We start from the raw sequence: 18,318 nt of genomic DNA, 5'->3' as shown, positions 1-18,318 counted from the left end.
TCGTTTTTGTAAATAGAAGCGTTCTGGAGGTATTTAAGAAAAACTAATTACATGACGCCATCTTCAAAGAGCTCTAGCTCCCTTAGGAAGCATTTTCGGACTAGATGAATTGGGTTAAATTGTCTTAAAATTATCTGAGGAATCTCCTGTCTTCGTTTGTCGGTAGAGTTTCTGGACACCATAATTATATTTTAAAAACAAAAATCTAAAACATTTCTTAGGTCGGAAACTTTCATCTAAGAGCCAGGTCTTGTTTTAGATGTGAAAAGAGCTAGAATGTTACAAGAGGGTATCAGCAAATAACAGAAGGAATTAATTCCTAGTTGTATTGTAATTTTCCAGCATTCCAAAATAAAAAAACATTGGAAAAAGACAAATGCACAGCAGCGGACGAGAAACATTGAAGTAATAAATAAATTAATCAATACTCTCAAATTACATTCAACAATAATTAAATATTATTTATAGCTGTGTAATATCTTAATTCATTCTCTCCTACAATATAGGCAACCAAAAATACACATCGTATACATTCAAAATCAAATAATATAGACGAAGTAATCGGCTTTACCTCCGAAAAAAAGGACAACACGAATCTTAATAATTATTTTTGAATTCGATTCGTGAATGCGCCAGGAAACTTTGTGAACCGGAGCCATGATATAATATTGAAAAACTGCATACAAAAAATGTATTCTTAAAGTGCATCTCAAACAGACAATAAAAAAAAATCAGAACTCGTTAATTATCGGTGGAAATGAGTTCAATTTTGTTACTCGGGGGTTTTTGGGGTTTCTGAAAACGAATATGACGTCAAAAGTGATCTCCGGAGTACCTGTTGCCAAGGGTACCTACTGTTTACCTCGTCATTAAAATTCATTAAAAAATTAGTCAAAAATCATTACTCGGGGGTTTTTGGGGCCGCTAACAGTGGTGTCATGGTGTGGGAATGCGTGGGAACGCCGTTCCCACGGAACGCCGTTCCCACACTGGTTAAGAAAAGAAAAAAAAATAAATAGAGAATTTAGGTTTTGTAAACAAAAATTAGCAGTGCGTTCCGGCAATGCTAATTTTGCCATGACACCACTGGCCGCTAACGACGAATATGACATCGGAAGTGATTTTCGGAGTACTTGGTGCCCAGGGTACCTACTGTTTAGCTATTCTGTGGAGTTTTCGGCAAAAAATTTATTAAAAAATTAGTCAAAAATAATTACTCGGGGGATTTTTGGGGTCGCTAACGACGAATATGACATCGGAAGCAATCTCCGGTATACCTGGTACCCAGGGTACCTACTTCGCATGGAGTTTTCGGCAAATTCATTAAAAAATTAGCCAAAAATCATTACTCGGGGGGTTTTTGGTCGCTGACGACGAATATGACATCGGAAGTGATCTACGGAGTACCTGGTACCTATTGTTTACCTCGTTTTCTGGAGTTTTCGGCAAATTCATTAAAAAATTAGTCAAACATCATTAGTTACGAGATAAACAGTATGTACCCTGGGCACCAGGTACACCGGAGATCACTTCCGATATCATATTCGTCGTCAGAGACCCCAAAAACCCCTAAGTAATGAATTTTAACTAATTTTTTAATAAATTTGTCAAAAACTCCAGAAAACAAGGTAAACAGTAGGTACCCTGGGTACCAAGTACTCCGTAGAAATGTCATATTCGTCGTCAGCGGCCCAAAAATCCCCGAGTAATGATATTTGGCTATTTTTTTAATGAATTTGCCGAAAACTCCACAAGAAGTAGGTACCCAGGGCACCAGGTATTCCGGAGATTGCTTCCGATGTTATATTCGTCGTTAGCGACCCCAAAAACACCCGAGTAATTATTTTTGACTAATTTTTTAATAAATTTTTTGCCGAAAACTCCACAAGACGAGGTACACAGTAGGTACCCTGGGCACCAGGTACTCCGGAGATCACTTTTGACGTCAGATTCGTTTTCAGCGTCCTCAAAAACCACCGAGTAACAAAATTGAACTCATTTCCGCCGATAATTGACGAGTTCTGAATTTTTTTATTGTCTGTTTGAGATGCACTTTAAGAATGCATTTTTTGTATGCAGTTTTTCAATATTATATTATGGCTCCGATTCACAAAGTTTCCTGACGCATTCACGAATCGAATTCAAAAAGAATTATTAAGATCCATCTTGTCCTTTTTTTCGGAAGTTCAGTGCTTTATTGGTTCGACTAATATTCAAATCTCTATTTCTTCTTCGGAGCCATTTTCACAGTTTGAATAATACAAAATTTCTTCTTTTTCTCGAAGTTTGTTAAACCTTTCAGATGCGTTGAGTCGATTTTTCACGAAGAAAATAAAGCTTCATTGTGAGACATACAAATTAGTAAATGTGTGTTATTAAAAAACCTGAGTAAACATTATAGTATTTAATTGATGGATTCTACCGTTACTTGATGGAAGTTCATTTTATCTAATAATAAAACACTGAAAACGTTTGTTTTCTATACTTCCACAGAATTTATTATAACTAAGTAACTACAGCTGTTTCGGCAGAGTGCCTTTCTCAAGTGATATAGTTTACAATGTGTTTGCCTTTTTAAGTCTTCAACTGAAGAGGTTGAGGAGTGGGGAGCTGTTTGTCTCGAGTTGGTCATTCAGAATTATATCTGTATTTTTCAGTTTATTAATTTCCATAGATTCTAAAAAAGATAGCTTAAGGCCTTTATTTTGAATATGCAGAATTTGAAACTCTTCATTGAAAGAATGAGTATGATCTAGAAGGTGAAGTGCGTATGTAGAAGTGTCCGTTTTTCTATTGTTGAATGCCCTTTTGTGTTCTGCTATCCGTTTGTCAAAAGTTCTGCCAGTTTGACCGATGTACGTTTTCGGACAGTCACCACACGTTAGTTTGTACACACCACTCTGTAGTTGCTTTCTCTTTCGGCTTTTATTGTTCTTAATATATTTGCTTAAGTTGTTGTTAGTTCTGAAAGCTGGTGTTATTCCTTTCTTTTTTATGATATAAAATTTTTATGATAAAATAGCCAGATACATAAAAAAGAAAGGAAAAACACCAGCTTTCAGAACTAACAACAACTTAAGCAAATATATTAAGAACAATAAAAGCCGAAAGAGAAAGCAACTACAGAGTGGTGTGTACAAACTAACGTGTGGTGACTGTCCGAAAACGTACATCGGTCAAACTGGCAGAACTTTTGACAAACGGATAGCAGAACACAAAAGGGCATTCAACAATAGAAAAGCAGACACTTCTACATACGCACTTCACCTTCTAGATCATAATCATTCTTTCAATGAAGAGTTTCAAATTCTGCATATTCAAAATAAAGGCCTTAAGCTATCTTTTTTAGAATCTATGGAAATTAATAAACTGAAAAATACAAATATAATTCTGAATGACCAACTCGAGACAAACAGCTCCCCACTCCTCAACCTCTTCAGTTGAAGACTTAAAAAGGCAAACATATTGTAAACTATATCACTTGAGAAAGGCACTCTGCCGAAACAGCTGTAGTCACTTAGTTATAATAAATTCTGTGGAAGTATAGAAAACAAACGTTTTCAGTGTTTTATTATTAGATTATAGTATTTAAAAAATTCTGCTATTACTTGTACAAGTAAGTTCAATATTTGATATATTCTCTATTTAAACTGTAGATAAAAATAACAACAATAAAAATAGAGCATCATTACAGTTGCTTTCCTGATGATAACAAAAGAGTTCGAAATGGTCCATAGAAAGATGGTAATGATCGCTGAATCGAAATTAAATATAATGCCTTTTATCTACCTACGGTTTTACTCACGTATCGAGTACTAGGAAGCAGATTTGTTGATCTTTACCTCGGTGAATTGATATGTTGTGGAGTGCAACTATGTAGACTCCCCATGTCTATACATTCATCACCCTTTTCCTTACAATTTTTTTCCTTGCAAATTTTAGAAGGATGGGAATAGGTATAAGAGAGAATCTGTTTCCGAACTAAGATATCCAAAGATTTTATTATTTTTAAACATTTATTAGTTTGAAAATGGAGTCTTTTGGGTTTCGACATTTTTTTTATAAAAATAACAGTTCCGAAACAAATATAAATATAGGCCATAAAAATTGATTTTTCAGCTAAGTAGTTTATGTTTTTGTTGGCACTGAGTCTAATATTAAAATCGATAACATATGAACGAAAAAAAAAACTATTAATGCTTTAATATATTACATTACAGTGACCATTCAAACGGGTAATTAAAGAGAAATGAAAAGTAGGTGTAAGCAGACATGTGGCGAATATAATAGTTATTGCTAAATCTGGAAGAAACAAATAGAGCAAATATGCATTAATTTTTATTGCTTGTATCGCTGAGATACCTCTATTATTGCACAGCATGTGAAGCGACAGGCCCGACCCTAGGGATTTTGCCGCCCTGGGCAAGCTCGGCGATCGCCGCCCCCCTTGATTTACCACCTTCTTTCAGCAATCGCCAACTTAAATCAAGATTGTATTTTTATTCATATGTGCTTTGTGCTAAATTAAATTAAATGCTAAGTAAGTAGCACTCGTCTTGCCTTGGCACGGGAAAAGTCTTTTAATAATAATTCTCCAAGATCCAGTGACTCAGCTGTTTCGTGTTCAATAGAGACTGTCGCTAGAGCATTTAAAAGTTCCTGAGTTGATCTTAAGTAATTTTTTATTAGATTTAGCTTTGAAAAGCTTCTTCCTTCAGAAACCACTGTCACTGGTAGGGTTAATAAAATCCTCAAAGCAACACTAAGATTGAGGGCGAAATCAAAATCATACTCTAATCATTCTCAGGGTCTCTTCAGGTGTACTCTTGGGCTTCACAATCGTGGAAAGTACTTTGAGTTCATGTTTTAGATCAGCATAATTTAAATCTTTTGACTCATCAAAAGTTAAAGCATCACATAGCCTAAAACATCTATCTGATAAATCACTAACAGTCATAACCTTAATTTGGTTTATGTCGTAAAAAAGCTCAAAAATTTTACCCTGGCTCTTAATTTGCTGAAATCTATCACTTAACATATTAACGATTGTGTCTATAATTTTTAAATAGAACGTTAATATAATAATTAATACGTCCATATTTTCATCTTCAGCCTCATAGCCAAATTGTCTTTTCACTTTCCTCTCTATTGCTGTTACAGTGCCCCCGATTTTCGGATTCTTAATTTCTAACTTTGATCGTTTTCTTGATGGATTCTTTTGCGTCTGTTCAATAGCCCTGGAATTTTAAATCACTTCTGAGAGACTTAAAAATGGATTTCGGTTTTTTTTCTAATAAACTCTCAGCTTGATACACCCCCATATCAATACTATGCAGTGACTTATTGACTACATTGATGTGAAGTAAAATGGCATGTCATATTACCACAAAGCAAAAAAAAAAATAAAATCACGGCTTTGATTTGCCAAACAGCTTGCCTCGTGACCATGAGCAACCATTTTATCGTTATTTTTATTGACAGTAATTTCTACCAGAGCATAGTAGATTTCTTCAATTTGGTATCCGATGGGAGTAATTGCACCAATTCTACTTCCCCATCTAGTTTCGGACAAAGGTTTCAATGTTAGGCTAGAAATATTATTTTTCACTATAGCCCAACGATGAATAGATGCTGAGAAAAAGTCGTAAATTTTTGTCACTCGGGAAAAGAAAGAAACTCCAAACTGTGAGGCTCTAGCAGCATCGTTCACGACTAAGTTGAGTGAATGGCTAGAACATGGGACAAAAACTGATCTAGGATTCATTTTCAAAATTGTGTTTTTAACTCCCAAGTTCTTCCCTTTCATATTTCCCTATTATAATACCCTTGTCCTCTCATATCTTCCAAACGTATTCCCAGTTCATTCAGTTTTTGCAAAACAACTGCTGTAAGTCCCAAGCCAGTGGTTCCAGTACAGGCACATATCCAAGAAAATGTTCTGCAATTTTAACACTTTGTGAACAGGAACCTAATAGTCATTTGTTCCACCCTAGAAATATAAGGTGTACAATCTAAAATTATGCTATACTACTTTGTTGATTTCAAAAAGTCCTCTAAAATTTGCCGCACCTAAATTTTGCGCCCTGGGTAGCCGCCCAGTTCGCCCACCCCTGGGGCCGGGCCTGTGAAGCGATATACATTTAGTTAAAAATAGTATATAAATTTCAATTCTCCAATTTCTGCTAATAAGTATGAATAAGGTAATAAGGCATTTTTTTCTCTGCATACTATATGACTTGTCTAATGACTGTTTAAGAGTAATCCTTCTCCTTTACCTTTTCTCCTTCATAAGGACGTAGTGGCCAGTATGGCGTCATGTAATTTGTTTAACTATTTCTGCCCAATTATCTCTAACGTGTGCGTGTTGTTTTGTTTCGGATAATGAGTAACCAGTCATGTCCTTTATTTGGTCCGACCATCGTACTGAAGGTCTTCCTTTGGATCTTTTGCCCTCTACGTTGCATTCAATCATTCGTTTCATGCCTTCTCTTCTTCTAGTCATATGTCCAAAATATCTCAGTATATTTCGGTTCATAGTTGTGGTGAGTCTAGTTTTTATGTTAAGTTCTGTTCCAACAAACAGTCAAACTATTTAGAAATCATCAGCAAACAGTTGGTCAGTGAGAGAAAATGAATACAGTCATCAGTTCTACCCCCTCTACTCGCGCTGGTCGATTATTCGCTGATTTGGTTTTTTAATTTGCTTAATGCTTCCTTTACCTCTCCCTACTCGATGTTTATTTCTTCGTTTGTCGTAACTTCAGGTGTTAGTGGTTCATTATCGTCGCCTTTAGCAAATAGAGATCGGAAGTAGTCTGCCCATGTTTAATTCTGAATGTGTTTCGCTTTTATTAATTCGTTCATCTCCTTTCTTTGTCCTCTGATCATTCTCCATACTTCTTTTTATGTTCCGCAGAAGTTGTGTTCCATCTATTTTGAGAAACTCTGCCAGTGCTCCCTTTTTATTTGTCTCACTTAAGTATTTGTTTCGTTTCTGATTCGTTTGTAGTGGTTGTATGCCTGTTGTGTTTGTTTTGTTCTAAAAGTTAGCAGTGAAAGGGTTAAAAAGTATTTTTATATAATTTCCCCATTTTTTCAGTTTACTTTCGGCTAATTCTAACAATTTTCTATTCGTGTTAAAGTATGGTGTGTAAGGATGTTCTCTTGTTAGCCAATGTGAACTGTTACCTTTTTATGTAAATTTAAAAAATCGTGCCTTCATTGCAGTTTTTCTATTTCGACGCATTTTGTTTCCGGCCATTTCTCTTTTGCCTCTGTTTTTAAAATCTTTTTATATACTTGGCTTGGTTGGTGTCACGGACTCCGCAAATTTTGTAATCCATTTCAAAAATAGTTCTAGGCTACCTAGACACCTGAAATTTTCAGGATAGCTTAGAACCAGCTAACAATGCAATATTTAACTGCTATTATACAGGGGGATTAATTATTAGTGGGGTGAAGCTCCGTAGATCCGTTATAGTAATATATAGCGATAAAACTTAATAACAAAAATTGTAGCGAACTTTGAGCTTCACATTACAAAATTAGCTAGAATGTTACAGGGTGTTCGATAAAATAGTGGCAGACCAAACTTATGTTTTTTTTTTAATAGAACACCCTGTATTTTATTTTATATTCGAAATCTTCGTAACTTTTCGATTACAAAAATATAAAGGTTTGGTATGTTGTATGGGGTATTTACAAAGTTATAACCAATTTTATATGAAAATCGTAACAAGTTTAACTACCTGTATAAATAAAAGCAAGCACAAGGTCAATGGTTTATTGACGTCATATTTTTTTATTTATTGTCAAAATTTTCGTAAATGTTTGTTTTGCTAATTTTGTTTATATTGAATACAGGGTGAGTCAAAACGCAAGTACATTATTTTCTCAGTAATTTTAAATAGAACACCCTGTATTTTATATCATTATCGAAAAGTACCATTACCATACTATAATTTTTGTATAACATTCCCTATGTGTAAATTTATTAGTTTTCGAGATATTTTCATTTTTCAGAGCAAAATTATTAATAATTACGGGTCTAAATCTTTCCAAATTTTAAGTAAGCCATGACTGAATAATTGTCTAAGGGCCGGTTGTTCGAACGCTAATCAAAACTGATCATTATCAAATATTTAATTACAATTATATTTGATTAAGCGTACTTCTGACAGATGTCGCACTTTGAGGTTATGTTGACTGATTTATTTTATTATTTTGGTTTTAATTTAAAATAAAACATAATTAAACTCTTTCTGATGTTCATTTCTTGTTTTTACTTACAAATCAATAATAATAATAAGCAATTTTTAATAATTTAAGAGCTGCGGCTATATTTTAATTACTGTTTTACCTACAATCAATAACTGATTAGTGTTTTACATGTATTTTTCATGTCGCGATTTCATTCCCATCAAGAAAATTGATTACAATAAATGATTGATTATAATCAACTTCTTGATTAGCGTTCGAACAACCGGCCCTAAAACTTACAATTTACGATTATTGATTATTAATATGTAATCAAAGTTGGCTACAATTTTTGTTATTAACTTTTATTACTATCTATTACTTATAACGGATCTACAAAGCTTTACTGACCAATCACGCTGTATGGATAAATCATTTTTTTTTAATTTCAAACTATTTTAAAAATGTGACTACTGCAATGATATTTTAAAGTACGTTAATAAATCGATATCTACAAATTGATGGTGCCTAAGTGGCATTAGACTGCAGATCGAAAGGTCCCCAGTTGGAACCCGGCTGTTGCGTATCTGTTTTTACTTGTTTTAATAAATAATTAAAACTTTATATTCTTAAAATTATATATACCGTTTTAAACAACAGTGGTATTTGGTATTTTAAAAAATACTATTTTATACTAGTGTAATTTTTGGAATCATAATTATAAATAACAGTTAATAGATCTACTAAAAATTCATATTTTATATGTTAATTATTCTTTTCAAATATGTTGTGCCCTACATAAATATGTACATAAACAATAACAAAACCGTGATATCATAAAAAGTATTTTTTCTACTCTATGTCATATTAATTATGTATAAGTTTTTAGTTTGTGAAAACTGTCATTATATACAGCAGTGCGTGAAGGATTTAAAGTGTGCGTGAAGTAACAATGTATTTTAAATGGGATTTACTTTTTCGCACTGTTTTTAACTTTCGCGTTGTCATGGTCTCAATCCTTATCTTTAGCGTTGTCATGGTGATGACAGTATGACTAATGAATTACAACAAAAGTTTTGACAGTTTTGTGGTTTGAAAGTAGTTAGAATTTTTAAATGTCAAAGTTCTCAAAATTGTAGAATAGAAATGAATTCCAGTGACGAAGAGTTACAGTGTTTTTATTTGTTTATCGTAGAGTAGATAAAATATTGTATGAAACTGTGCGTGAAGTACTTTTTGCGAACTTACGCGATTTATAGCACTCACTCCGTTGTCGCCCGTACTCTAAATATCGCGTGCGTTCGCAATAAGCATACTTAACGAACTGTTTCATAAAATAACTACTATTTTTATTAGAGTATAATTTTTGGAATTTTAAGCATTTTATCGTTAAATCGTTTATCGTTAAATAATTTTATATTCTTTCCTGTAAATAATAAAAAGGTTTTATTATAAAAAAGTTCTTTTTTATAAAAGTGTAATTATTTTTTCGAATTATTCTATTAGTCTCTTGTATTATCTAACAATAAAACACTAAAAACGTTTTTTTTTCTATACTTCCACAAAATTTCTTACAACTATGTGACTACAGCTGTTTCGGCAGAGTGCCCTTCTCAAGTGATATAATTTACAATGTGTTTGCCTTTTTAAGTCTCTAACTGAAGAGGTTGAGGAGTGGGGAGCTGTTTGTCTCGAGTTGGTCATTCAGAATTACATCTGTATTTTTCAGTTTATTAATTTCCATAGATTCTAAAACATAGCTTAAGGCCTTTATTTTGGATATGCAGAATTTGAAACTCTTCATTTAAAGAATGATTATGATCTAGAGGCCGAAGTGCGTGTGTAGAAGTGTCTGTTTTTCTATTGTTGAAAGCCCTTTTCTGTTCTGCTATTCGTTTGTCAAAAGTTCTGCCAGTTTGACCGATGTACGTTTTCGGACAGTCACCACAAGTTAGTTTGTACACACCACTCTGTAGTTGTTTTCTCTTTCGGCTCTTATTGTTCTTAATATATTTGCTTAAGTTGTTGTTAGTTCTGAAAGCTGGTGTTATTTCTTTCTTTTTTATGTATCTGGCTATTTTTGTTGTTATCTTGCCAGTATATGTGAGAGAGCAGAAGGTACTGGGTTCTTTCTGTATTATCCGTTTTTGCCATATTTTCCTTTGGATCCTCTTCTGAATCCTTCCTCCGAATATCTTCTGTAGTCAATTCCTGTTTTTTTTACCAATTTTTTTTTTGAAAATGTTTTATTTACAATCTGTTCTTAACTGAGAACAATAGGTAAATTATTTGACAAAAGTTAAAAATTTGACCTGTAGAGGGATATCCAGTGATCACCCTCTTTACATAAATTAAATTAAGACAAGTTAAAATAAGTTTAATTATCACAGATTATTCGAATCTTCTTGCTATCATGCTTACATCATTATGGTCATCAGTGAGGTTGCTGGCTAACTCGTTTGGATGAGATTCTAGTCTCTTGGTATATTTTTTGTAATATTCTGTTATTACTGTTTTTATGGATGGCACATTGAGGTCTTGCTCTATCACATAGTTTGGCACGTACCAAGGGGCATTCAGCATTGTTCTAAGGACTTTGTTCTAGAATCTCTGCAGTATTTCTATGTTTGTTTGACTGGCTGTCCCGCAAAGTTGGATACCATAGGTCCACACTGGATTTAATATAGCTTTATATATCAGCAGTTTGTTTTCAAGAAATAGTTGGGATTTTATTTCTAGTTGTTTTCTTTTTGTGAAAATGTGTTTTTGCATGTGCTGGTTGCTTTTAAGTGTTTTTCTATTACATTGTTGATTTGCTCTTTAATAGTTTTCTACAGGACGTTTACATCATGGGACTCGGGTAATTCTATGGTGAATATTTCCTAATTTTTTGTTTAATTCTTTGTGTACTATCTTTTGTATAGTGTTTCAATAATTGGATGTCTAGTTTGACTTGAGGTTGTTGTCCAAAAATGTTTCTTTATTAGTTTTCATGTTGCGCGCACTCTTACACGCGCTCGCATAGGACAACAACAGGATTATGATCGGAATTGATGTTATGTTTTTGCTCTGATGATAGCGTTGGGATGTCTTTTCTCTTATTAACTCTTTCATACTTTAAATACCCATGTTAAAGTACCTCTTGAAGTGTCAAAAGTTAATGATTTAAAATGATGCATTATTGTTGTCTATTTCTCATTGATTTTTAGCACATTCTTTAAATATGCGTACCTTTTTTGAAATGTTCACTTTGCATAAATCCAATACAGAGGAAATTTCGTAGATAACGTACAGCTGGTTCCAAAAAAAATTGATACGACTCTTAAGCGCATTTTGTAAAAAATTGAGCAGTGTACTTTCTTCTTCTTCTTCTTTTTGTTTTTGGTCTCGCTGCAAGGCAATTACCAGCACGGTTTATAGGCGATCTTGATGTAGTCTGGCTCTAAGCCATATCAAAATCGCTGACTATGTTCTTGTAAAAAGCTTGTGATGAGGTGTGATATAATGAATATGAGTTTAATTATATTTAATTTATTATATTTTCAAGCAGTTTCTATTGAATGAAATATTTGAAATTAAATATCACACCTTTTTTTTATTTTCATCCATGTAACTTATTAAAATAAATATTATAGAAGTTTTCAGGGACTTTCAGCCCTCGGTAATAATGTAACCTTTCATTCTGAGTTTAAATTTTTCAAAAATATTTATTAGTTTTTTCAGGAGTCGAAAAAAATGGATACAATTAAAATACATTGAGAATTTTGACATGCGTCACAATTTTGCATTAACTCAATGTAAAATTCTAAACTGTTGAATTCCAGCTTCCCTAATTATTTTACATCAAAAGACATTAGAAACTATTTGTAGATGATTGAAATATGTATTGAAAACAACTGTTAAAATTGGTCTACGTAATTAAACATATTTCAAAATTTTGTAAAAATGTAATACATTTCAGTTTTCAGCCCAAACTTAGGCCACACACAATGCAATAATGTTCACATTTTTGAACTGTCAATATTTTTATTTTATCATCTATTGTTTAAAAACAATACAGTTGATAAGATACCCTCAGTTGCGGAGAAAGGATTAATAATAAAGATTAATAATACAGTCTAATAACCGTGGAACAGAATAAGCTATCTGACAAATTTTAAGATTTGGCAGTGACATTGACAGTATGTAAATATTAAGTATTTATCCTTCAAAATACACTGCTCAATTTTCTACAAAATACGCGTCAAGAGTCGTATCAGTTTTTTTTGGAACCCGGTGTACATTCTTAAAGTTAAATTGAAAACTATTTGAATACCTTAAAACACGAGGGGTGCCACACCGATTTTCCTAATCTAGGGGCAGCGACACTGATTTGTTGACTATGGATAGGTTTTTGACAATGAGCACAAATACTATTGGGCGGAGTGGGTTTTGCTAAGCCTACGTCGAGAGCTACTTGGTTTCGGCCAGATATAAAGTCCTAAAAATAAAACAAAAATAATTAATTATACAATAACAATTATATTAGGTATATTATTCAATGAGCATGTAATGGACATTACATGCGAGTAGAATACTATACTTTTTCTACGACCATTATTTTTATTATTAGAAAAATTATTGTACTTTAAAATGCATTGTTCGTTTATTGATAAAAAATATAACCAAACTAAATTATAATAACTTATTATGGCTTTTTTATTTACTAGCCGAACTATTAATAAAAAATGACTTTACTTATGATTTTGTTTATTACATAGTCTAAGTGACGTAGTTACACCATACATTTTTCAAGTTAAATAAATACTAAGTCACTGTTAGCATTTTCTTTATAAATATTTATTTGAACAATTTGGGAAATGAACTATAATTAATTACATAAATAAGTATCAATATTTAATATTATTATTATAAAAAATGGACATGTAATTATCAACTATTCTCGATTAAAATTATAAAAATTTACAAAAACAAATTAATGTAGTATTAATAGATAAATACACCAATAATACGCCACTGAATAATTGGTTGCCTACATTAGGGAGGCGTATAATATCGTTATAATCATAGACATATTAAGAGTAGACAAGACATACTGAGCAAAAAAGCGTAACGCGGAAACAGTCGATCGGTGGTCTATCTATACAGGGTGTTTCATTGGGAATGTAACATACGTTAACTGTAGAAAGAGGACACTTAGGCGGTCTCAAAAGACCATACTTAATGGGTCTTACTCCATTAATAACAAAAATACTGGGCACTGGGTGTTTTATCGATTTTGCCATTTTCTTAATTGCTTCATAACTTTTTAACCACACTGTATATTTATTTTATATTTAACACGCGAATATTCTTTTATAGACCAGGGCGCATCTGTAAAAATATTAGTACATTTGGACGTTGAGAGGTGACTCAAATTTTTTTGCAGAAATTGTTTGAAAATAAATCAAATAATAATATTTGAGTTATCCTCCCTCTCAAAAAGGTCCGGAACATTGTTTAAATAATCAAAATGTCAAAAAATTAAGGAAAAATTCGATTTTTTTCTTGGTTTTTTGATTATAACTTTAAAAGTATTCATTTCCGAGAAAAGTTGTACTGATATAAAAGTTGCGTAATTAAATTTCCTACAATATAGAATTGGTTTAAAATTTAAGAAATAGTCACCCTTGTTGCAAAATAGCAATAATTGTGAAAAAAACATACAAAAACAAGTATTCGCCTTTTACGTTTTTCAACCATTTATGCTACACTTAGGACCTCCATATTTCACCCTGAAAAATTTTATGATAAAGTAAAACAATACTGTAAATTTCATTAAGATCGGTTTAATAGATTTTGTAAAATAAATTTTGCAATCCAGCTTTCGTAAAAAAAATTCATTTTTTCAAAATGTTACAGGACTGAAAATAAAGCAGATAGCAAGTTGAAAATTTTTTTGCATATAGAAGTGTACTGTACCTTTCATTTTCAATTTTGCAAAATTAAAATCGCTTAACACCACGGCGTCAGGAATTTTTTTAAATAAACATTAATTATTGGTGCTACGCGCAGGACAGCGGATAGGTTGCTCTGATTGGGCATTCCAATGACCTTTGATAATGATTGATACATTTTAATTTTTATGACATTTCGATATAAATAAATAAATTTGTTTATTGCAAAATAAAAACACATACTCTATCCTTTGAAATAACACTTTTATTAGCAAAAACTTTCTTTGTTCATATATTTTAACTTAAATAATAAAAGTTTATTATTTTTAAACATATGCAATTGTTTAAACAATATTTCACAAACAATAATAAAATTAGTTTGATTTTTGTGGAATTAAAAAATTAAAATACAACAAAATATAGAGTAAGAAAATAATATATTAGATAAAGATTGGAAGAAATTTTGGTGGAAATCAACCTGTGTGAATCGAACACCGCTGTCCTGCGCGTAGCACCAAAAATTATTGTTTATTTCAAAAACTTTCTGACGCCGTGGTAATTAATCGATTTTAATTTTGAAAATTGCAAATGAAAGGTACAGTACACTTCTATAAGCAAAAAAAAATTCAACTTGCTATCTGCTTTATTTTCAGTCCTGTAACATTTTGAAAAAATGAATTTTTTTTGCGAAAGCTGTATTGCAAAATTTATTTTGCAAAATCTATTGAACCGATCTTAATGAAATTTACAGTATTGTTTAACTGTATCATAAAGTTTTTCTGGGTGAAATATGAAGGTCCTAAGTGTAGCATAAATGGTTGAAAAACGTAAAATGCGAATACCTGTTTTTGTATGGTTTTTTCGCAATTATTTCTATTTTGCAACTAGGGTGACTATTTTTTAAATTTTTAACCAATTCTATATTGTAGTAAATTGAATTACGCAACTTTTATGTCAGTACAACTTTTCTCGGAAATGAATACTTTTAAAGTTATAATCAAAAAACGAAGAAAAAAATCGAATTTTTCCTTCAATTCTTGACATTTTGATTATTTAAACAATGTTCCGGACCTTTTTGAGAGGGAGGATAACTCAAATATTATTATTTGATTTATTTTCAAGCAATTTCTGCAAAAAAATTTGAGTCACCTCTCAACGTCCATCTCAAAACAGATCCGCCTTGGACTATTAGGTGTTCAATCAATTAATTTATTTACAATTATAAAAAATCCAGGTCCGGATTTAAAAATATTGTATAAATGTTCCGACCCAAAAAAACACCCTGTATATTATATTTTTTAAATGGATGGTGCATTTGAAAAGAGGATGAAAAACTAAATTTAGTGGTATACTTTGAATTTTCGTCAAAATGATTTTTCTGGTAAAATTTTAAATTTGAATTCTGAAATTATGTGAATTGCGAAGGTCAAAGTAAAATAAATTAAAATATGACTTAATTTTAATTAATACCATTATTTAAGCTAAATTGGTAAAATATTGACATTTGCACACATAACAATAATTTTTGATGGTGGTAATTTTGAATATGTACTTTAGTTTTGAATAGTTATTATGTTGCAAATTTTCGCTGGTTTGTTATAATTTTTAGATACGTTGTTGATTAAAGTGATGTATTCTTTATTGACCCTTTATTATTTATTCATTATTTAAAGATGAATATTCGCCATAAACTATTTGTCACACATAATAAAAAAAAACTGAAATGTTAACATTTTACCAATTTAGATTAAATTATGGTATTAATTAAAATTAAGTCGCATTTTAATTTTTTCTACGTAGAGCTCTCGCAATTCACATAATTTCAGAATTCAAATTAAAAATTTAACCAGAAAAATTATTTTGCCGAAAATTCAAAATATACCACTAAATTTAGTTTTTCATCCTCTTTTCAATTGAAAAATCTATTTAAAAAAAAATTAAAATAACGTGTGTTGTTTTTGGGTCGGAACATTTTTCCAATATTTTTTAATCCGGACCTGGATTTTTACAATTGAATATAAATTCATTTATTGTACACCTTAAAGGTTATTTGCCTGCCAAATATAAATTAAATATACAGTGTGGTTAAAAAGTTATGAACCAAATAAGAAAATAGCGAAATAGATAAAACACCCAGTATCTTTGTTATTAATGGAGTAAGACCCATTAAGGATGGTCTTTTTGAGACTGCCTAAGTGTACTTAACGTATGTTACTTTTCCAATGAAACACCCTGTATCTTTTAACAAAGCGATCCCGAGCATGTGACAGACAAAGATGGCTAGACCACTCAATCCTTAATATTATCGTTACACCTCGATGCACAGAGCGGACCATACCATGGGCGCTCATACCCAAGGGCAGGAGGGGGGCGTGGCCCCCCTAGCTTTTCGGGTGCTTTAAACTATAGGTATATGGTTATCCAAATTATATAAAATATAATGTGCATCATCTTCACGTCTGCCCCCCCTAAAAATTTTTATATGGTCGCCCGTGAACCATACCTTGCTAATCTACTAGTTATTATATCAATCTATGGTTATAATACTGAAGTGTAAATGTCTTGACTGTTAGGATTATTCGTATAAAGACAAAGATCAAAGATAAACACTATTTTGGTGTATTTCTGTTAGAGAATCAAATTTAAAGATTGCAACGTAATAATGTGAGCTATGACGGTCTATTTCCACCATAATATCCGTCACATATGTCACTAGGCATGCATCACTTATTTGGTTAAACCTGTGAGTAATGAACTATTACCCACACCCACGGGTAAAGTAATTGGTGTTATTATCTATTCAAAAATAGTGAATCATGAGCATGTTATTACTTACTTCATAACTAGCTTGGTTCTGAGGCTCGACAAACTTGCAAGCAGACAACGACAAATCTTGCTTAGGTAATTGTCTAACAATTCTTTGGGAACGATTGGTTTCACCTTTGGACCCGAGTTTTGGAACTTCCTCAGAAGGCAGAGTGGAATAATATTGGTCTACCTAAAAATTACAAAAAACAGATTGCATTATTTTGAGTTCTAATATAAAATTCGTTCAGAATTGTATAGTAATTGGCGATGATCATTTAATAATTTAATACAAGACATAAAGATAAAAAGAATCGTGCGACTGGGATATATATCATCATCATTCTCTTTGCCTTATCCCTATGCGGGGTCGGCTTCCCTAATTGCATTTCTCCACACAATTCTATATTGGGTCATATCAATGTCAATCCCCTTTACCAACATGTCCTGCCTTATCGTCTCCCCCCAGGTCTTCTTTGGTCTTCCTCTCCTACTCCTTCCAGGAATCTGCACTTCAGCTATTCTTCTTATTGGGTGATTAACGTCTCGACGTTGAACATTACCAAACCAACTTAACCTATGCTCTCTCATTTTGGCATCAATTGGTGCCACACCTAGACTTCCCCTAATATACTCATTTCTAATTTTATCCTTCTTTGTCACTCCACTCATCCATCTAAACATTCTCATTTCCGCCACATGCAGTCGTTGTTCCTCTTTCTTCTTCACTGCCCAACATTCAGTTCCGTACATCATAGCCGGTCTTATGGCTGTTTTATAGAATTTTCCCTTCAGCTTCATTGGAATTTTTCTGTCACACAACACACCACTCGCTTCTTTCCACTTCATCCATCCAGCCCTAATTCTACTGCATGCATCTCCATCTATTTCTCCATTACTCTGTAACACCGATCACAGGTACTTAAAACTATTGCTTTTTGCAATCAGTTCACCATCCAAAGATACCATTTTATTTGTAATAACTCCATCTTTAAATGAACATTCCAAATACTCTGTTTTTGTCCTAATAATTTTTAAACCTTTTTCCTCCAGAGCTTGTCTCCACTGTTCCAGTTTGTTCTAAGTCTCTTTCACTATTTCCTACTAACACGACATCATCAGCATACATTAAGCACTATGGAATGTTACCCTGTAGTTTCGCTGTTATCTGGTCCAAAATAATGAGAATAAATATGGACTAACCACAGAGCCTTGGTGCAATTCTACTTTCACATGAAATTTATCAGTCTCTCCCACACCTGTCCTAACACTAGTCGTTACTCCCTCACAATATTTATATATTCACCAGGGACTCCTTTCTTATTGAGTGCACACCACAGACTCTCTCGAGGGACTCTATCATATGCTTTCTCAAGATCAA

General features: G+C 32.4%; 1 protein-coding gene across 3 annotated transcripts in view; it reads right to left on the bottom strand.

The window, feature by feature from the left end:
• LOC114342178 (four and a half LIM domains protein 2) overlaps positions 1–18,318 on the bottom strand; it is a 485,196-nt gene that overhangs the window by 210,617 nt on the left and 256,261 nt on the right. For all 3 annotated transcript variants that reach the window (XM_050657502.1, XM_028292970.2, XM_050657504.1), the window contains 2 exons: positions 16,969–17,130; positions 12,512–12,676 (listed from right to left, as the gene is read on the bottom strand). In XM_050657502.1, the coding sequence (XP_050513459.1) occupies positions 12,512–12,676; positions 16,969–17,130 (327 nt within the window). The remainder of the gene's footprint in view (positions 1–12,511; positions 12,677–16,968; positions 17,131–18,318) is intronic.

The sequence above is a fragment of the Diabrotica virgifera genome, chromosome 8 (genome assembly GCF_917563875.1).
Source record: "Diabrotica virgifera virgifera chromosome 8, PGI_DIABVI_V3a".
NCBI lineage: Eukaryota > Metazoa > Arthropoda > Insecta > Coleoptera > Chrysomelidae > Diabrotica > Diabrotica virgifera.
Note: the sequence above shows the minus strand (reverse complement) of the source record. Positions and strands in the feature narration are given on the sequence as shown.